This window comes from Pelodiscus sinensis, chromosome 2 (genome assembly GCF_049634645.1).
Source record: "Pelodiscus sinensis isolate JC-2024 chromosome 2, ASM4963464v1, whole genome shotgun sequence".
NCBI classification, from domain to species: domain Eukaryota; kingdom Metazoa; phylum Chordata; order Testudines; family Trionychidae; genus Pelodiscus; species Pelodiscus sinensis.
In genome coordinates this window covers 240431515-240453991 of record NC_134712.1, presented here as the reverse complement: position 1 = coordinate 240453991, position 22477 = coordinate 240431515, and the positions used below count along the sequence as shown (strand labels likewise).

General features: G+C 40.9%; 1 protein-coding gene across 4 annotated transcripts in view; it reads right to left on the bottom strand.

Annotated features, from left to right (window-relative positions):
• Positions 1–280: 280 nt before the first annotated feature.
• The window catches only part of LMBR1 (limb development membrane protein 1), a 139585-nt gene continuing 117388 nt past the window's right edge, over positions 281–22477 (bottom strand). For 3 of the 4 annotated variants that reach the window (XM_006129336.4, XM_025187879.2, XM_075922751.1), the window contains 7 exons: positions 22287–22363; positions 21981–22058; positions 20756–20829; positions 20430–20520; positions 18839–18905; positions 11563–11724; positions 281–534 (listed from right to left, as the gene is read on the bottom strand). In XM_006129336.4, the coding sequence (XP_006129398.2) occupies positions 449–534; positions 11563–11724; positions 18839–18905; positions 20430–20520; positions 20756–20829; positions 21981–22058; positions 22287–22363 (635 nt within the window). In that variant the 3' untranslated portion in view covers positions 281–448. The remainder of the gene's footprint in view (positions 535–11562; positions 11725–18838; positions 18906–20429; positions 20521–20755; positions 20830–21980; positions 22059–22286; positions 22364–22477) is intronic. The other variant, XM_006129337.4, reaches the window with a different exon arrangement.

Below are 22477 nucleotides of genomic sequence, written 5' to 3'. Positions count from 1 at the left end.
TTAGTAGAAATGTGACTTGTACTTAAAAGACACCTAAACATTCCTAATTAGAGTTATATTGGGCTTCAAATGTATTCTTTATTTCCAAGTCTCAGAGTTCTTCACCACTGTTATATTTATATCACAGAGGAGATACTGTGCACGTAATGTAGTAGGGCATCATATCCAGAAACTTGAGACTCTGTCCACACAGGAATTATTTTCCTCAGCTTCCAATCTTCAAGGTACCTCCTCCATAAACTGAGTTGGAAGTATACAAAATGAACCAAAACAAATCAGATGTTGTAAAATCTGAAGTAGTCTGTTTTTTCAGAAATACAGAGTGTGAAACGTGAGAGACAGCTGGACCCAAAATTATCAACAAGTGAAATTAATACAAAAGTATTTTGATAAAGATGACAGGAATGTGATGAGGTTGTTTTTAGAACTATTGATTGAAGATTGCTTCTCACAGTGTTTTCTGATGTCCATTTACAGAAAGCTTTGTTGTCTCAGAGTCCCTTGCATTGTTCGACAGATGAAGTTTATCTAAACCTGCATAAATATTACACATAGGGTAAAATGCATTTTTCTGCTTTTCATATGCACAGATATTTAAAATGGAAAGCTACTAAAAAGCACAGTGTTCTCAAAACAAATTGTATTTAGATTTAGTTTTCCATATTTGCTTAACACCAAAATTGTTTTTCTAAAAGATGCGCTCTAATTCAAACAGGAATTACTTCAGGGAAATGCTCATGTCTGTGTCATACTGCGAGTCAGACTATATAACACTACCTTCTGGATTTATAATTTATGAACATTTTCAGAAAAAGGAGCCCACATTTAAGGTCTTCAATTTGTACTCTGAAGAATTAAGAATGGCTTTTCAGAAGTATTTAAGTGTACAAATTCCAAGGGTACTTCTAAAAATACTACCCTTAGTGGTCTAAACATGGACTTTGGAACCTAAATTTGGAGTGTCTCTTTTTTTTTCTTTTTTTGTTTTGTTTTGTTTTGTTTAAGAAAATGTAATCCTAAGGGTACAGAATGGATATTGCATTTTAGAACTTTCCCACTCTTGTATCCTAATTCCCTACACAAAATGTTGACTGTTCCCTTAGTAATCAAAAGTAATGACATATAAACTAGTATTACTCAAGGCACTGAATGAGGTGAATTCAATGATCCTCTCTTCATGAAAATGACTCTAACAAATAGTAAGATCAAACCAAACAGATAAACAAGAAATAAACAGACGTGCATCACGTCTATAAAGACCAATTAAGTCAAAGCTTCCTTTTGTTGCATATTCCTATCACAATATCTATGATAAATCACAGAAAGGCAAGGCTGAAAGGACCTTGAGAAGTCATCAATTCCAGTCCCTTGAACTGTGGCAAAACCAAGTCTAGACCATTTTTACAGGTATTTGTCCAACCTGTTTTAAAAACCTCTAATGATGGGGATTCCATAATCCTCTGTGAAAGCCTATTTCAGAGCTTAACTACCTCTCTAATTACAAAGTTTTTCTAAAGTCTAACCCAGTGGTCTCCAAACTTTTTAAACATAAGATCATTTTTTTTAAGTGCAATCCAAGATCTACCTCAAACACACTCTCGCCCCATCCTTTCTCTGAGGCCCCACCTCCTTCCCCGCCCCTTCTCTGAAGCTTCCTTGCTCACTCTGTGGAAATCGAGTACAGTGGTGAAAGGAAGGAGACACGCTGACATCAGTGCCCACCCTCCTCTGCCTCCCCCACCCTGCACAGCAAGCAAGAGGCTATCAAGTGGTAGCTCTAAGGCAGGGGTTCCCAAACTTTTTGACACGGGGACCAGTAAATCCATTCACAAGCTCTTGGAGGACCGGTAACATTCATTTGCATATTCATTAAGCAAATGATGAATATGCAAATAAATTGTTTCTGGTCCTCCCAAAGCCCCTAATGCCAGCTTTGGCAAAGCTTTTCATACGGTCACCCACAATATTCTTGCCAGCAAGTTAAGGGAATATGGATTGGATAAATGGACTGTAAGATGGATAAAAAGTTGGCTAGACCAGGGTTTCCCAAACTTTTTACTTTAGTTGGAACCCATTTTTTTTCAGTACTGTTTTTTGCAGCCCAAAAATATAAAAGCATATAAAAAAAGTATTAAAAATGAATAAATTCGCCCAGCCTGGGCCAGTGCTTGGGGGACCCGGCGCCATATGGGCACTCAGAAAGCGGGGAACATCCAGCTGCATCCTCCACCCAGCTAGACCAGGGTTTGGGGGACCTGGCGCCACACAGGCACTCCGGGAGGCAGGAACAGGAGCAGATTGGGGGTGGGTATCTGGTTAGAAGAGAGGGTGCAAGGAGGGGATTTGGGTAGGAGTTAAACCTCCCTGATCTGGCACCCTCTGGACCTGACTGGTCCCAGATGAGGGATTTTTGGGCCAGGGGAGGTCATTTCAGGGCTCCTGGTTCCCCCTCCCCAATAGGCTTCTTTGCACCTCTATCCCCTGCTACCCAACTCAGCTGCCCACCCCCACTGGTTCGCTACACCTCCCCAAAACCATCCCCCACAATCCAAGGGAGTGCAGCACCAGTTCCCTGCAGCCCCTCACAGCCCAGCTGAGCTGCTCTTCTATTCCCTATGCCTCCCACATCCACCTCAGCCCAGTTGAGCCCCGCACTGGTTCCCTGCATGCCTCCCCCACAGCACAGCTGAGCCCTGTTTCCCTGCACCTACCCCCAAACCCCGTAGAACTGCTGAGCCCAGCTCTGATTTCCTGCCCCTCCCTCCCTGCCCTTGAGTCTAGCCCCGGGTTCCCTGCACCTCCCTCCTCCTGCAGCCAAACTGAGCTCTGAGCTCTCGCCCTACCTCACAGCACAGCCCAGCACGCTGCATCTCCTCACTCCTGCAGCCCAGCTCAGCCCAGCACCCTGCACCTCTTCACTCTCACAGCCCAACTGAGCTCTGCTTCCTGACCCTTCCCCCAAACCACTCAGACATGCTGAGCCCAGCACTGATTCCCTGCCCCTCCCTCCCTTTCCTTGAGTCCAGCGCCAGGTTCCTAGCACCTGCCTCCTCCTGCAGCCCAGGTAAGCCCAGCGCCCCACACCTCCTTCCCCTCCCCCCCACAGCCCAGCCTGGCGCCCCCCTAGCGTGGCACCCAAGGGCAACTGCCTCCCCTGCTCCTCACTCACTACGCCTCTGCCAGGAGCCCAGAACATCCAGCTGCATCCTCCACCCAGCCTGGAAGCCACACTGAGGCCCGGTATTTTCTTCCCGCAGAACGGTACCGGGCAGTGGCCCATAGTTTGGGAAACACTGCTCTAAGGCATAGGGCAGAAGCAATACAGCAGTGGGAGGAAGGGCAGCTGAAGTGCTGGCACTTGACAGCCTCCCAGTCAAACCAGTCAGGATCACCTGTCAGAGGCTCCAGGATCTACCATAAGATCCCAATCTACTGGTTGGTCTAACCCAGTGTTTCCCAATTGGTGCTCCGGGGAACCCTGGGGTTCCGCAAAGCAACACGAGGGGTTTTGCAGGGAGCCGGCACTCCCCCGCCCCCTCAGAGAGAGAGAGCCAGCAGAGGCATGGGCAGCGAGGTGCATGGACTTGTGGTGCCCATGCTCCACCAATATTTGGAGCTGGAGCGGGCCCCGGCCCCTCCACACGTCCTCCCACCCCAGCCCCAGTGCGTCTCTCCTCCATCCCCAGCCAGTCCCTGCCATGCACAACCTTCACTGAGCTCCCCCTTGCTGGCTGCTGCTGCCCTGCACAGCATGTTCAAACCGGTGGGCGGGGAGACGCCCGGGCGTGACGTAATGTCATGGCCCGGGATTTTAAAACTGCTGGGTGCTGCGTTGCGCTGCACGGCTGAGTTGCGGGTTTGGAGTCCAGGGACGGAACACAGACTCCAGCCCTGCAAAGTGGAAGGCAAAAGGTAGGGAAAGGGGAAAGGCTGGGAGAGGAAGGGGCTTGTGTGGAGAGGGAGAGGAAGGGGAAGGAATGGGAGAGGAAGGGGCTTGTGCAGAGAGGGAGGGGGGAGGAAGAAGAGAGGGGAAGGCACCAAAGGGACAGGGTAAAGGAGAGACAAATGCCAGGGGGCCAAGTGCAGACAATGAGGAAAAAGGCAGGAGGGGAGGTGTCAGTGGGAGGGGGACAGGGTGATGCTGGGAGGGGAGAGGGTAAGGGCATTGGGGGCTGGAGTGGGAGGTGCTGGGAGAAGGCTTGAAAGAAGGGGTAGGCATGAAGAGGGCCGGGATGGAGCAAGTCATGTGAGAGGGCACAGGGGCATGAGGGGAACGGGAGCAGAGGGTGGTGAGGGGGTGGGCATCAGGGAAAAAGAAGGTAAAGGAGGTAGGGGAAGTGAGGGAAAGGGGAGGCAACAGGAGGGTGCAGGAGTAAGAGAAGGTGCAAGTGCCAGGGGATTCTGGGGGTGAAGCAGAAGGGCAGACACCTGCAGGGGAGGGACCAGCACCAGAGGAGAGAGGCAGGGTAGGTGTGTAAAGGGAGGTGTTAGGAGAGGGGATGAGGAGGGGTAGCTCACATGATCAGAATGGGGCTACTGGAGGAGTGGGCACAGGGAGGAGAAAAGGGCTGGTGGAGGGGGGCAGGTTGCAGGAGGGCTGAGGGCAGTGAGGAGGGCAGGAGTAGGACAGCAGAGGAGTGTAAGGAGTTGGGAGGCAGCAGGCACAAGGGGAGCTGATGTAACAAGGGGAGGAGACATGTCAGCAGAGAGAAAAGGTAAAGGTTTAAAAATATTTATTAATAACTTGGGTGCCACAGTGGCACATCCAAACAAGCCACATGAACTCAATACTGGTGCACAACACAAAATTCATTTTGCTCATGCGAGGAAACTCTTAGGCTATGTCTACACTGGTGGTTTCTTGCGCAAGAACATCTTGTGCAAGAGTTCTTGTGCAAGAACACATCCACACTGCCATGTGCGAGCTGTGCTTTTGCACAAGAGCATCTATAGCAGTGTGGACGCTCTCTTGCCCAAGAAAGTGCCGATGGCCATTTTAGCCATAGGGCTTTCTTGCACAAGAAATTCATGTTGCCTGTCCACACTGGCCTCTTGCGCAAGAATAGTTGCTCAAAAGGGCTTATTCCTGAGTGGGAGCATCATAGTTCTTGCACAAAAGCCCTGATTTCATACATGAGAACGTTAGTGTACTTGCACAAGAACACATGGTCAGTGTAGACAGGAGGCAAGTTTTTGCGCAAGAGCAGCCGCTTTGGTGCAAGATCACACCAGTGTAGACACAACCAAGGGGAGGTAGGGGCAGGAAATTAGCACTGGCTCAGCATGTCTGCATGGTTTGGGGGAAAGTGTAGGGAAATTGAGCTCAGCTGGGCTGCAGAGTGGGGAGGTCCAGGGAGTTGGGCTGGGCTGCGGGGTGGAGGTGTGTGTGTGGAGCTCAGAGCTCAGTTTGGCTGCAGGAGGAGAGAAGTGCTGGGAACCGGAGCTAGACTCAAGGGGAGAGAGGGGCAGGGAATCGGCGCTTGGCTCAGCAGTTTTGTGGGGCTTGGGGGAGGTGCAGGGAAACAGGGCTCAGCTGTGCTGTGGGGGAGGTATGCAGGGAACCAGTGCAGATCTCAGCTGTGCTGAGGTACATGGGGGAGGGCATACGGAACAGACAGGCAGCTCAGCTGGGCTGGGAGGGGTTGCAGGGAACTGGTGCTGCACTCCCTTGGATTGTGAGGGATGATTTTGGGGGAGGTGCAGGGAACCAGCAGGGGTGGGCAGCTCAGTTGGGTTGCAGGGGATAGAGGTGCAAAGAAGCCTAGTGGGGGGGAGGGGAGCCAGGAGTTGTGAAATGACCTCCCCTGGTCCAAAAATCCCTCATCTGGGACCTGTCAGGTCCAGATGGTGCCAAGATCAGGGAGGTTTAACTCCTACCCAAATCCCCTCCTTGCACCCTCACTTGTAGCCAGACACCCTACCCCCAATCTGCTCCTGCTCCCTCCTCCTGGCCAGTCACCCTACATCCAGCCTGCTTCTGCATCCTACCTACCACTCAGACCTTACCCCCTTCTGCCCCCCACCTCCCTCCCAGATCCTGCACCCCCTCCCTATCCCGCTCCCTGGCAGCCCTGCCATCCATGCTAGCACCTAGCACTCCCCTGTCCTTGGCCCCAGCACTCTGCCTCACACCCCAGGACTCAGCACAGCCCTGGCCCCAGAACCCTGCCATCCACGCTAGCACCCAGCAGCTCCCTGTTCCTTGTCCCAGCACCCTGCCAGTCAACCTAGTGCCCAGCAGGACCATGTCCCTGACAATGCTAAAGTTTTGAGTTTGACATAATATTTTATTTAAAACTGAAGCCTGGCCAACAAGCCCCCAATTGGGGCCAAACCCCCATCTCACTGCAGCATCATAACACTCCTGCACTACCTGACCCCAAATCTGAGCCTATCATACACTGGAACCCCCTGTCCTGAGCCTCTTGCAGCCCCAAACTCCTGCATCCCCGCATCCTCAGTCTTCTGCTACCACACTCCTGCACCATCCACACATCACAAATCTGTGTCCTGAGCCCATCATACTCACAACCTTCTTGCCCTGAGTCCCTCACATATCCAATCCAAACTCCTGCACCCTCACATCCACAAGCCCATGGCTTGCTCAGCACCCTAACCTTACACCTGAGCCCAACACTCCCGAACCTGGAGCCCTCTCCCCGAGCCAACATCCCCTTCTCCTGCATCCAAATTCCCTCCTAGAACTTGTGCTTCTCACCCCTTCCCACACCCAAATCCTTCATTCCCACCCTACACCTCCTGTCTCAACCTAGTGAGAGTGTATAAGGGTTGGGGATTGCAAGTGATGGAGAGGAGGGGAACAGAGCAGATGAGGCCTCAAGGAAGGGGGGTGGGAGGTCTTGGGGAAGGAATGTGATTTTCATGCATTGGTGGGGATTTTCATGAATTGGTGGGTCCCCCTTCCTCTCCCTTTTTGTTGTTTGACAAACCTAGGAGTTCTTTGAAATTCTGAAAAGGGTTCCTTGGCCAAATAAAATTGGGAAACACTGATCTAACCTGATCTAATCTATATTGTCCTCGCTGCAGATATAGACCATTAATTTTTTCTGCTTTCAATAGACAAGGAGAACAATTGAGCACCAATGTCTTGATAACAGCCGTTCACATATTTGAGGACTTACCAGATTCAGCTTCTCCCCTCCCCCAAGTCTTCTTTTCTCAAGGCTAAACATATTTTTTTTAACCTTTCCTCATATGTCAGGTTTTCTAAATCTTATATTATTGTTGCTCTCTCTGGACTTTTTCCAATTGGTCCACATCTTTCCTAAAATGTGTCACCCAGAACTGGACAATACTCCAGGTGAGCTCTCCACCAGTACCGAGTAGAGTTGGACACTTACCACCAGTGTCTTACATAGGACACGCCTGTTAACTTTTTTTTACAGCTGCATAACATCATGCTATATAATAGGGATGTGAAAGGTTAACCAGTAACTGGGGGGGCTGAAGCACCTCCCTTCCTGCCACAGGGGGTCCAGAGCAGCCTCTGTCTGCAGGGAAACCAAGTGCCCCATAGGCAGAAGCTATTTCAGTGTCCAGACAGTCCTTGTCCCCTGCAGGCCTGGATGCCCCACAGACAGGGGCTATGCCAGCATCAGGAACAGCCTCTGTCCACAGGGAGACCGGCCTATGGTAGACAGGGGCTGCTCTGGCGGGTGCTGCGAGCGGGAGCACCGGGGGTTGTAGCATCCCCAGCCTGGATCCCCCTTAATTGGTTAATTGGTTAAACATTAGGTTAACATTTAACCAATTCACTGATTAACCTGAATTTTACATCCCTGCTACATAAAAGTTTAGAATTAATATAGTAAGAAAAAGGCTGCCAAGAAGAAATTGGTCAGACTTCACAAACAATGAATCAGTTCTTCGCACAAATATCCTCAATACACTGCACCTAAAAGGGATCAATTAAGAAGGCCAGATGCGTATGGTTCTTTACTTTGAGATATATAATTTCCATATTCTGGTCCTGTGTGTCTTCCTCAGATGCAGACTCCATCCCTACCAAAAAGGGTTTGATCTTAGATAGGGAATATTTACTCTTACAGGCGTCCCTATCACAAATAAGCCTTCATATCATACCTGTAAGTCTTTCATTGCCAGCTTAGGGAATACAAACTAAAAGCAACTTTCAGTGGGAAATATTTCATTGTGATGAAAGAAGAAATTGACATGAGTTCAGCCTAAAGTATGAGTAGGAGAGAAGTGGCCTAGCTCTGTCTCCAGGACAGGAGCTATGGGATACTTCCTCCACTGGTCATTGTGGATTACACCTTTGGTGCTTTGTAATGCACAAGCAAGTTTAAATGTCTGGGACAATGCAAATGTAATGTTTCAGCTTGTATGAATGTGTGCACTCTAAATTTCATGTTTATGGTAAATTCAGTTTTCCACGTGGTTCCATAATTTATGCACTCTGGCCATTAATCCACTGTGCTAAAATAATAAGAATCCACATCTCTGAGCAGTTTTACTTCTAGCCTTTCAAAATCAGGGGCTCTGTATTTAAAATTAGAACATTTGAGTTCATAGTAGTTTTATTTTATATTTTAAGTTTCTCAGATATATTTATCTGCCTCTGCATGGGCATTTGGACTCATTTTACTAAGGCACAATAGCAATTTAGGTAGTGGGATAAACCCCATTTTTTAAAATTCTAGAAATTCTAGAATTTATCTGCAAAGTATGTGGCATAAACAAAGGATATGGCATGATACACATTTTGTTCTCTCATTTGGGATATACTCAGTTGGCCACAATTCCATAAGAGGGATCATCCTAAATTCATACTAATGAAGACTTTACAATAAGTCAGACTATCATATATTACCTATATGCATGTGTACACACGTACAAACCAACTAGTGAAGTGTTAAGATTTCAAATTTAAGAAATTATACAATCATAAAAAATGAAAATTAAGACTGAGCCAAAAAAACCTTCTCTCTGTCCTTTTGGAATGCATACATGTCACAATGCTGAAAATGTGTTCACAGATTCTTTCTAAATTACAACTCCATAAAATGTGATCACAAGATAGATTACTGACCAAGAATCCATGGTTCTTCAAACTAACTGATAGGATAGATCCACACTCTAAGGAGCACATGTATTTTCTTTGCTATAGTCAGAACTCTCCGGGAAGCAGTGATCACTGGAGTCTCATGCATGTGTAAGCAGGATCTGAATTAATGCTTCCATAACAGCTAGCTGGAATGGGAGAGAAACCCTGGGTGTGTCTACGTAAATACAGTTTGCTCTTGCTTTGTTTAAATGGTTTAGCTAGTCAGCAGAGTGGCAGTGGCACAACAAGCAGCTAGCAGAGCGGTGGTGGCATGACGAGCAGCCAGCAGAGCAGCAGCACAGAGGTGAAACAAATGGCCAACAGTGGAGAGCAGTGAGCAGGCAGATGGCAAGGGACCATCAGAATAAGTAAGATGCTTCTTTACCTCTCCTTAATCAGGATGGGAGGTGAACTCTGTGTCTGCACCTCTGAACTCTATACCTGCCATGACCGAGGGCAGCAACTGTGAGTGGGATGCAGAGAAGAGTTGGGCATGTGAAGGGACATTTGCATTGCTGGACTTAAGAATCTGAAAGGAAAAGGACATCGGCCCCATCTACTTGGGGTGGGACTGTCACTCATGGTTTTTGTTTATGAACCCTGTTTGTGGTGTTTTCCCAAATTAATGCCACATCACTTCCCTCCCTTTTATTAAAAGTTTCTTTTCTACTCTTACACCCAGTGCTTGCGAGGGGGGAAGCACTGCCTCCCAGACGCGCTTGGGGCGATGTGTGCATTCCCCAGGTTATTGGGTGGGGGGACTGAGCCAATTCTGTGTTGGATGGATGGAGAGGAACTTCTAGATATTGATCCAGGTGCTGGCTCTACCTGGCAGAAGGGTTACACATGCACCTTCACAGTGGAGCTCACACCCAAGATTATAAGAAACAGCAACCTAAATATCACTTGAGGACCTTTCTACTTAATCAAATTCCATTCAAGAGTCTGATGTAGTTACAGTTGGTACGGAGCATGTATCTAAGGTAGTCAACTTACTCAACACTTCACCTTTTATAGCACAAAGCACCACACTTGTGAGATTAGCAACAAAAACTACTAAAGAAGGTGGCTCTGATAAAAGCTAATTAAATAAAGATAACAGAACTGTTCTTCTGAACTGATCACCAGATACAGAAACTGTGTCAACAGAGTTAACTTACTGTAATTTGAATTCTGGACAGCTGTCCCATATATCTCAGTGAAGGAAACATTTAAAAACCTACTGTGGAAACTGTCCTGGACCTGCAGAATGTGTTTTAAAACTTCAAGATACTACCATACTTGCAAATTCATAGCAAGCACACATATACAATGTGATCTATTTAGACCAGCTAAGTAGAAACTCTATCCCTGTTAGGCTCATCTTGAACAGTACAAAGACTGTAGGTGATTTATGTAAAGGTTTAATCCTCTGTATATTGTAGCTAAAAGGTACTAAACAATGCCATCTAAGGAGAGAATATACTTGGAAGTTAAAAAAATGTTTTAGGTAAAAGTCAGAAATCAACTTTAGTTAGGAATGTAGGTTGCAGGCATAGCACAATTTTATTCTTTTAGCAAGAGCCAAGGATGCATAGCCTCCGACTGCCTGACTACAAAGGGAAAGAGAATTGAATCAATACTACTTCACTTTGCGTGATCACAGGGCTGAATGTTCCTTTCTGTGAGGCAGCACGTAAATACTACCCTACTATTACCACTTTTGAGAGGGATCTGACTGTGGATCAAGAGTATTGTTCCATCCTGGCAATACTCTGAAAACTGAAGATATCATAATACACAAGAAGACAGAGTTAAGCTTGTGTGCTCAATCTTAGTCTGCACATTCCCTCAGAAAATTGCTTAACTCTTAACCTTGTAGAATTTCCAATTGTTTATTTCTTTATATTGATGATTTATCCCTAAGCCTTTTTATCTTTAAGATTAACCCTTTAAACAAAAAGGATTGCTAAAATAATTCATAAATAGCTTCACGTTTCTTTTTGTTAATGTTGGGATTATTTTTCTGAAATTATAAATAAAAGATGAAAAATGTACTAATACAGAATTCAATTCCTTTCTGACAGAGCCTAAACAGTGATTTTTAATAAGTTGTGAGTGAGTGAGTGAGTGAATGAAGGAAGATATTATAACAAACTCTTTTGCAGCAGTAACTATACTATGATTAAGCACTTGCTATAAAATACCTGCATTCACCAACACCCTCAAGATATAGCAGTAATGAAAATAATTCAAATATTGGCCAGAAGGTATAGTGTGGAGTGGGAGTAAGGGGGAAACATTTAAGTGAGAAAAATAACCTTTCTGGAATGGCACATAAGCTAACCAAATCGGTATGCATACAAACAACTTGAATTGTAACAGAGCCTTTGATCAAGAATTAGGTGAAAATATTTGTAGAGAATTGGGAAATTGTGATGAAAAAGGAAAACAAATGTAGATGTTAAAATAAAGGGCCAATTCCTTTACTGTATTACCTAATGCCTTGAAGAGCTCTTCTCGCACAGCAGAGGTGAACTTTCTGATCAGACAAAGAGTTGTCATAATGGCGAAGAGTAAATTGTATGATAACACAATGTAGAAGTTTCCCAGCCAGTTAAACCTTCCAAAGTCTCCAAGCAGATCAAATCTGGTAATTCCTGTTAAAATTAGATTTTTTTAACATTTAAAAAGAAATAAAGATTTCAGAAAAAAAATTAAAACATTTTAAATTACTATAAAAATGCAGATTGACATATGTAACTCCACTACTTGATGCTGCGTTAAAAAAATGCACTACAAATTCTTATGACTGATAGATAGGCAGACTGCAAAATAAATAAAAAATTCAAGGTCATTTGGGTCTTTAGTTTGGTTACCATAAAGTTGCTAGCTATGCTATCCTATTTGTTGGTGGACCAAAATTGAAACAACAGACTAGCCCATCTCTACAAAAATATAATTTTGCCTATATTAACTACATTTTGTATGTTGATTTTTATAACACTTTTGATTTTTTTACAGATATCTGTAGCAGTAAATGTCCTGCCAAGAGAGGCACAAACCTACATGGTAGAGTAAACATTAAGGCTGTATACATGCTTTGCAGATCCACTATTTCAGAATCTGGTATTTAAAGACTTCCACTTCAGTTGTAATTCCTCTCTTCATGCCAGTACGGCAGTCAGATAGGAGTCACACAGGAGGATGAAATGAGTTAAGCTCCCATGTAGACCTCAGGGTCCAACACACATGCCAGAGTAGCAAACTCTCAGGACTACCAAGCTCCAAGTCTAATGTTCCCTCAGCAAGTATTAATATGTCAATGGATGAGACTCTACTAAGAAGCAGACAAGAAAACAGGAAACTTTCCACACCAGTGTTGTGTCAAGTCTAACACAAGTCAGTTCCAAGAGGGCAGTCTGTGCCCTAAAAGACAACATCAAGACACACTGTATAGATATAAAGGACGAACAAAAATGTAGATAAAGTGCTGCAGAATTACTCATTGTTTAAGATTTTTCAGTTACGGACTAACATGGCTACCCCTCTGAGACTTTTAGATATAAAGGTGTAGGTTGTCGAGGCAATTCCCAAAACAATCTCCTTGCTTGAATCCATTACAAAGATTACTCCTGTGGTAACATCCTCAGAACTCAGTCTTAAATGTAAATAAGGGAAAGGGAAAGTTTTCATGGGCTTCAACACCAAAATGGGGGAAATAAAAGCTCCAGATTTCAAGCTCCCTTTGAAAACACAATACTCAGACCTGAAATTCTTGGGAGCTGGTTTTGAATAACAGCTCTATTAAAAAAAAATGCCAGACTTTGAAAGACTTCAGACTTCAGTATACTAACCTCCAGTGCTTTGTGCAGTCATAAGAAATGATACTTTAATTCCATCTTTTTTCCAGCTACAAGGAGCTGTACCGTGGCCCTATTCCAGACTCTCTATACTTGTCAATGACACCTCATGGCATTACAAAACATGAACCATGTAAACCCTTGCCATCTTATCTAGCCAGAAGAGGAGCAGCTAACTGGGATCAAATTGTGCATTTAAGGAGAACAGAAAGGGTACAAGATCACAAGAAAAAGAGATTATGGAGAAAAAAAGGAGGGATATTAGGATAGAGCCCTAAGGAATAATGTAGAAGGGACTAAAGCTGACTAAGGGGGCACCCTAAATGTGAAATAAGATATGCAATTTGTGCTACGCTATTTTGAAAGAGCTTATTTTGAAATGTGGCGTGTCTACACAGTACCAAATTTCAAAATAACGTGCTATTTTTTTGAGCCATCCCCCATCCCTCATGCAACAAGGTTTACTGGGATGGCAAAATAATGCACCTATTATTTCGAAAAATATTTTGAAATAATGGACAGCTTGTGCAGACGTGGGGTAGCTATTTTGGGATACCTCCAGTATCCCAAAATAGCTGTGCAGTGTAAACATACCCCCAAATAGTGAAAAGGAGAGGGCAAAGAGCTAGGTGAACAAAGTGTACAGGTGCTTGATCCTGCCAAAAGTGCAGGAGATTGGATTTGATGACCTCTCAGGATTCCTTCCAGTTCTAGTAGTCTATGATTCATAAGCACATAGTTCCTTCTCCTTTACTGTCAACATCAGCAAGCAGATCAAGAAAGATAAATGCAGAGAAGATGCCTTTACACTTGACCATGAAATTGAGATTGACCTTAAACACAGTTTCAATGGAATAGAGACTGTGGAAGTCTGACTGCAGGACTCAGAAAGAAGGTTTGAGAGAGAAATTAAAAGCAGAGAACAAGACACACGCCAAAAGGCTGAAGTAAGAGGTGGGAAAATGAACTGGTGCATTAGTTGGATACGTAAGTGGGGCCAACACAATTTTTCTTTTTTTTTTTGCACAAAATACAAGAGTGACTCCTGACGACAAAGGAACTGTGAGGAGGGTTGGTGTTCAAAGGAGAAAACATCACTGGAAGACAAATCACAGAGGGAGTGTGCCATGTATCAATGATAACGTGTATATTTCTTGACAATCTTTAACAAAAAAAAAAATTTATACACTTATCTAGAAAACCAGCCATTATGCAAGTTGATTTTTGTTACCTTATCTATTTAAAAAACAAACAAACATATACAGCCTTTTCTGGGAAAAAACATTCAGCGAGCGTAAACTTTAAGAATTTATTGTAGTACCATAGAAGGTTATCCTCTGCTACACTTAAATATATACATAAGAAGTATTAGGGATAAAATATTCTGTGGAAATTTTAAAATTCAAAATTATATTTATAAACTTAAAAATTCTAAAAATACAGCATTAAGTAAATACAAAACTTCACTTTTAATTTCAAATCAATATTTATGATAAAATTCTAGAGGAAAAAATGCTGGCAAATACTAATTTTATAATGCAAATTTCAAATGTGTTTTTAGCTCTAAAATCCCCTAGTTTATCAACTACTCTGCTCCTACCTAGTTCAGTTCATCATGGTAAATTATATGGTGATGACAATCATGCATTTGTCAATCAGAAGCAGTAAAATAAAGGAGGGAAAAGGCCTGAAAAAACTAGTTTTTTTTTCATTTTTTGCTAAAAATAACCCTAACTCCTTGAATATGGCAATAAAGAGTTAACAGAAACCTTAATTAGAATGCTAAAATATATGTAACAATTGTCACTACTTCATCTTAAATTCAAAGACTGGATTAAAAAAGTTAAAAAAACATGAAATACTTGAAAACTTCCCCAGTTTACCTTTCCCAGAATGCTGAAATCCTGCATTTCCTTTACAGTCTAGAAACCTGCTCTTTTAATACTGTGAAAAGACTCAATCTGTTTAACATACCTACTTCTTTTCATTTATTCAGCGCCACTGGGCGTGACATGTATTATAGAATACTAGGACTGGAAGGGACCTCGAGAGGTCATCGAGTCCAGTCCCCTACCCCCATGGCAGGGCCAAATACTGTCTAGACCATCCCTGTTAGACATTTATCTAACCTACTCTTAAATATCTCCACAGATGGGGATTCCACAACCTCCCTGGGCAATTTATTCTAGTGTTTGACTACCCTGACAGTTAGGAACTTTTTCCTAATGTCCAACCTAAACCTTCCTTGCTGCAGTTTAAGCACATTGCTTCTTGTTCTATCCTCAGAGGCCAAGATGAACAAGTTTTCTCCCTCCTACTTATGATACCCTTTTAGATACCTGAAAACAGCTATCGTGTCCCCCCTCAGACTTTCTTTTCCAAACTAAACAAACCCAATTCTTTCAGCCTTCCTTCATAGGTCATGTTCTCTAGATCTTTAATCATTCTTGTTGCTCTTCTCTGGACCCTCTCCAATTTCTCCACATCTTTCTTGAAATGTGGTACCCAGAACTGGACACAATACTCCAACTGAGGCCTAACCAGCGCAGATTAGAGCGGAAGAATGACTTCTCATGTCTTGCTCACAACACGCCTGTTATTGCATCCAGAATCATGTTTGCTTTCTTTGCAACAGCATCACACTGCTGACTCATATTCAGCTTGTGGTCCACTATAACCCCTAGATCCCTTTCTGCCGTACTCCTTCCTAGACAGTCGCTTCCCATTCTATATTTGTGAAAATGATTGTTCCTTCCTAAGTGGAGCACTTTACATTTGTCTTTATTAAACTTCATGCTGTTTACCTCAGACCATTTCTCCAATTTGTCCAGATCATTTTGAATTATGACCCTATCCTCCAGAGCAGTCGCAACCCCTCCTAGCTTGGTATCACCTGCAAACTTAATAAGCGTATTTTCTATGCCAATATCTAAATTGTTGATGAAGATATTGAACAGAGCCGGTCCCAAAACAGACCCCCTGCGGAACCCCACTCGTTATCCCTTTCCAGCAAGATTGTGAACCATTAATAATTACTCTCTGAGTATGGTTATCCAGCCAATTATGCACCCACCTTATAGTAGCCCCATCTAAGTTGTATTTGCCTAGTTTATTGATAAGAATATCATGAGAGACCATATCAAATGCCTTACTAATGCAATGCATGTAGATATTTTGCAAAGTACTATATGACTCACAGTACTCTAACAAGCTTTATTAATCCTGTTTGGACAGCTGGGACTGTGCATTTGTTAGCTGTATTTTAATTGTTCCATTTTTATTTATCTCTATGGCAAACTGTTCAGGAATTTCATCTGTTAGTTTTAAGTGAGTTTTGCCATTAATTTATTTTTTACATAACAGTTACACCCAGCATTTACACTTTCCTCAATATAATCACCATTTACAGTGCATAATCAATCATTTTGTCAAATGTAAATGGCAAATACCAAAAAAATGAGTAGCATAATATAAATGCCAAGATGTTAAAAAGTGGTTTTATTTCTCAGATCGTTGTCATATTTGCTCTTGATTTTAAGATTGGAAAACTGATTATCAGATTTATTATTCTGAATTTTTGTGTAATTCAGAATGTCAATATAGGATTACATTATCTTGTGATATTAAACATGGGTTTGTTTATTTATTTACTTATAGGTGAGAGCTGTGTGTTAGGATACCATCTTTGAAATAAATTGTTTCACACACAGGATTACTCTCTCCTGGAATGTCACTGAATTTTAATGGGACAGTACAGAAATAGACTTCTGAGTGCCTGTTTGTCCTTGTTTAGGTGTTTTAAAATAGGATTCTTTATAAGAAGATTATATACAGCATGACATGTAATTGTTAGACTTTTTTAATGGGAAACCTTTTATTGTTTTGGCAACTCTGATGCCACAAACAACAATTTGACTGTTTGGTTGGTTGCATAGTACTGTGGATAGGACCTAAAAACACTTCATTCACACTGATACAGTCCTAAAAGAAAGTTACAGCACACTAGCATGTGCCACACTTCCCATCCCATAGTCCAAAGGGTGGAGCCATGTCGACAGAGCCTAACTGGAACAAAAGTTAGATTATTTCAAATCTGACTACCTGAAATTAAGCTTGTATATCCATAAAACATCTAAAATGTAAGTGGCCTAATTCTGCGAAGCAGCCAACACCCAGAAATCCCACTGAAGTTCACAGGAGGTTCCAAGTGCTCACTGAAAATCAGGTGACTTATTTAAATGCTTCCATATGGATTTTCCAGCCTAAATTTCGGCACTCCGGTCTAGGTATGAATGGCTGAATATTTAAATACATTTCAAATACAAAGGATCTCTCTCTCGCCAATCTGTTACACCAGTTTTCCAGGACAAGTATCTATGAAAATTTTAAACAGAAATAAAGGTTTATTTTCCCCACCAATATTCCAAAGTTTAGCCTTTAACATATTAACCTAAAGAGGCAAGAATCATATGCAGAAATATTTTAATAAAAACAATAGTTCTCTTATTGCTATAAAAAATGCTAAATACATGAAGTGTGTTTATCACTTCATAAGCTTTTATGCTCAAGGCATTAAGTTGCTGCATCATCCATGCACTTATGACATCTATATGAACTGCACAATTTTATATAAAATAAAAACCAATTTTAAGATGGACACAAAATAACCATAATTTCTTTCAAAAGTTTTCAAAACTGTTTTCTTTTTACTGTCTGCAAGTTTACCTTCAAGAACAATAGTATTATTTAGTTTCTATAAAATACTAAGCCAGCAATGATTTTAGACCATTTTTTCTTGCTTTCTTTTCACTAAAGCCCTTTAAAATATTCCTTAAATCCATTTTAAAGCAAACCATGATCTTTTGAATATCATTTGAAAAATCTATGTACAGTAGACTTTCAATAATCCAGAACCTTTGGGACCTAGGTGGTGCCGGATTATTGGATATGCCAGACTATCAGGAGGTACTATAAACTGGAGATTACACACACACACACACACACACACACACACACACTGTATACAGTAAAGTGTTTTTAACCCTTTTTATTGTACATACTGTATACAGTATACTGTAATATTTTAGTTTTTTTAACCCTTTTTTATCCTTTTCATCACTTGGTTCAGCTGCTGCTGCCTTGTGACTCGTTTTTTGCAGAAGCTCACTCACTAGGCTCTTCACATTTTGATGCTGGACTATCAGGAGTGCCGTACAATTGGATGCCAGACTATTGGAGTTTTACTGTATTTTCTAGAAAATGTGTGATTCCTGCTATTTGATATGTAGGCTTGAAAGGGATTACCTTTTTACCAGTAAATGATGGTAAACATCAATATTATCATACACACACACAAGAAAAAAAAACACCTCTATCAATAGTAACAGAAAGTTACACAAAACAAAACAAAATGTTGCTTGCAAATGTAGTAGGGTTTGATTTTAGGATATTATTTTGTATATTTTGATGTAACATGGACAATTTATGTTTTAATTATAAATTCTAATTATAAAATAAACTTTTTGAATCTTAACATCTACTATCATTAAATAATTGTTGTCTGACTCCCCTCAATCTCTTGCAACTGTGAAAATTTCAAATATGTAAAAATTGAAAAAAATGCTTAGAAACAAACATTGATATTATCCATTAAGAATTGTGTTCTACCAATCTTGGGGTGTTGTGTGATTTAAAGAAATGTATAAGTTTGCTTTAAGCAAAGACTGACAAAGTACAAGGATGAAGTCGTGTATAGTTCTTGTGCAACACCATGAAAATGTTGATATATTTCCACAGTCTGACTTTTCCTGGATCAATTTCATTTACATGCCTGCTTAAATACATTATGAATACATATCTCACAGTAAAATATGTTGCTGTTATGATACTGAAATATTTGTATTAAACTTACCCAGTGTTCTTGACATCACTGGCAAAGCAGAGCTGAGCACCAAGATTGACACACAGTTTCCAATTATCTATTTTGAACAAGAATACCCCCATCAAAATAGGTTTTTTGCTATAAGAAATATCTGAAAGAATGATTTCTAAAAGCCACATCCTGTAGATTAGACTTAGAAATATAATTTTACTTTAGATTATGAACCATTAATTTGTTCTTGCTTCTGCTAGGTATCTCCAATAACTGGTATTCACAAAAATTTTACCTCTAACAACAGAAAAGGTCAAATATTTATTAAAACCAGCAGATAAAGATATAAACAAACAAGTTTAATATACATTTTAATCTATAAACATGTTCATCAAAGTATTTCATAAAAAAATAGCGACTGCATAAATTAAAGCCAACTGTCTTTCACTTGATAACTTAGGCCCGAATTCTGCTAACACTTTATGCGCTTACTTTTATGCATATGAATCTTTACACTGGCTTTGGGATGGCCTTTGTGTAAAATTAAGCATATTTTAACTGCTTGCCAAATTAGAACCCAATTATAAAAAAGGCTAAAAAACTAAATGTTTTCTTTCCACTGAGTTTTTGTTGGTAAATTTAAACAACCAGCACAAACAAACAGTTCAGCAAGGTTAGATTTGTCTGCAGTTTTATAGAAGCTGAACCTGTGTTTCCTGAAAGCAGTTTGTTCAGCTCTAGTTCTAGAACAATTAACAGTAAATTAAATACCTGTTTAAGGTACAAAAGTTTCTACCTTGCAATTTATTTATATTTTATTTTTTCTAAACTATTCTTAATGTATTGTAAATGAAAGCTGAGCAGACATTAGGACACTCACGCATGCACACACACACTGCTATTCATTAGAGATGTTCTATGCCTTCACGCACTTTCCCACTTTCAAGAATTCCTGGCAAGATTAAAATATCATGCTATATTTGAGAAGGAATTTCTTAAATACTAGAATACACTAATATTTAATTAAATCCAAACCCTGCCTCCTGCTTATTGAGCTTCCCCCTCTTGTCAGATTGTGGGAATATTTTGTCAGAAATCTCTGCATGTGTCTCAGTATTAGGTAAAAGAATTTGTTATTCTAAAACCAATGCCAAATTGTGGAAAGTCAAACTAGACTCAGACTGCAAAATGTTGCTGAATAGAACTCCTCAGTCTTACTTTAATTACTCAAATTTGAATTACTTTGTATTACTTGTTGCAACCAAGTTCTTCAGATTTCAAACAAGCTCCCTGAAGTACAGTTAGCACAATCAAAGTTACTCATTAGCAATACGTTTCCTTTGGGAAAAAAAGTCCTTTCACTAGTTTTTCTATAGCTAGTTAACAAGCTCTGCTATTCCAGGCTTTTTACAAATGAATGGATGCCATCCAAACTCAACAGAGCACATCCTTTTTCCCACTCATTCAGCATTTTGAAAATCTTCCAGTTTGTGTTTACACAGCTTACAAACAAATAATGATCACTGCAAATGAGCCATTCAGGGCAATTACTAACTAAAAGAGCCAGTTTGTCTTGGGTGGCAAAAAAAGGGGGAGGGGAGAAGCAACACTACCTCAGACTTTACCTTACCTTTGTCATAGTTGTGTCATCCTTCCTGGGAGTGAAATTTCCAAAAAAGCGAAGGCTATAGAAGCCGACGACAGAGGATACCATGAGATAGCTGTGAGAATCAAGGAAAAAAGAACCTCCAAGGAATGCAAATTTCACTCAAGTTCTTAGCAGTCTCCTAAAAGTCTTAAGAACCAAAGAAAAAACAAAAACACTTCAAGTGCTTGAGAAGGACTGACCTGTCTCTTTCTTCTTTCGAGGCAAGTGTCTTAGTAAATTACCAGTGTCCCAGAAAACTAGACAGAATACTTGTTAACAGACAGAATTCTTACTTAAAGAAAGGATACAAAATCAAAATGATTTCAAGTGCTGCTCCCACAAAACCAAAAGTGGATAGGGAGGCATTTCCTATTCCAGGCCCCTACAAGGAGAAAAATACTTTGCATACTTCAATGAGATACAAGTATTAAGTGTATAAAAAGTTAACTTTTTGTCCCTAGCAAAACTAAAAAATCCTTGACTGGAAGATGCTATAACAGACAACGAGTACCATTATAAAATTAAATATTTTTTGACAACTCTATAAATTCAAGACAATCTCAATTTAGGCTCAAATGCTTTGTTATTACACTAGCTAGAATTCGTATTTAAGTAAAAACAATGAGGAGTCCTGTGGCAACTTAGAGACGAACAAATATATTTGGGTAAGCTTTTGTGGGCTGGAGCCCTCTTCATCAGAAAACTTACGCCCATATAATTTGTTAGGCTTTAATGTGTCACAGGACTCCTCATTGATTTTTCTAGAGACAGATTAACATAGCTACCCTTCTGAAATTTAAGGAATGCATTTTAATAAGATGGGAAAACAACTTGGTTTCTGGCATTATGATTTACATATGTAACATCTATATCATATATTATATTTATATACATTTCCACTCCCTAAAACCAGACTCTTTTCACTGTATGTAGTATTAGCAACAGAACAGCAGCTTCTACTAAATACCTTTGTATAGATGTCAACTACAATGTCAAACTGTATTTATGCAGGAAAAAAGTATTAACCACCAACACCAACAAAAATAATATCACAATTAATGCTAACAATGAGCTCACTTATTTTCTTCAGAGAAAGTATTGTAAAAGTGTAAAATTTGTATTTCATGTGTAAAAACAGATATGAAAATACTGAAGGATATTGGCAGGGGAAATGAACAGGTTTTTTAATGGATTATTTTCCCATAAAAACCTACTACTAGTCCACTATTCAAAAATACAAAACACCAAAAAAAGATACCCGCCTCAGTTTTCTGGTGGCACACTATTTACCCATGTTTTTCTTCCCTATGACTGGGCTTCATTCTATTGAGAGGTCAATAAGGTTACTCATTTGGATAAAGTTAGGCATATTTTTAATTTGGAGGACTCAACCCAGAACATCAATCTCAGGTATGAAATACAGTGTTTTTAAAGCTATCAAAGTGCAATCTCTCCTTAGAATTTTTACAAGAAAGTCTTCTGATCATGTCCCCAATATTTTCAAAATAATAAAGGAAATTAAGTTTACATTACCCTTGATCCCTTTGGCATTGCAGTCTCATCGATTAACAGGCAAAGAATGTTGCAGGCAACTAAGAGGACTGAGATGGACTATAAAGAAGTACAGACATTCTGTCAATTCTAAAGGTTAACATTTAAACAAATGTCTAACATTATGTGATCTGGTGAAAATTAACCATCAATATATTTGTGAAGAAAAGTTGAGGAGGGAAACAAACAGATTTCATATGGTTTAACATAAATCTTACTCAAAGCTATTAAAATTAGCTGCAAATAACTGAGAAGATTCTACATACTGAAAAAAAAAGAAATTCTTACCGTCTCAATAAGCAGCAATATCATAACAGCTGGATACACTAAATTCCTCTCCCATGCAGAAGCTTTTTTCCGCCGTTCTTTTCACGGGGAATAAAGAAAACTTAGTGCCATAATTTGAGCAGTCTTAACAAAGAACATAAATCTGTAAAAATTGTAGGTAACCTTCTTAAAAAAGCCCCGGCATCTACCCC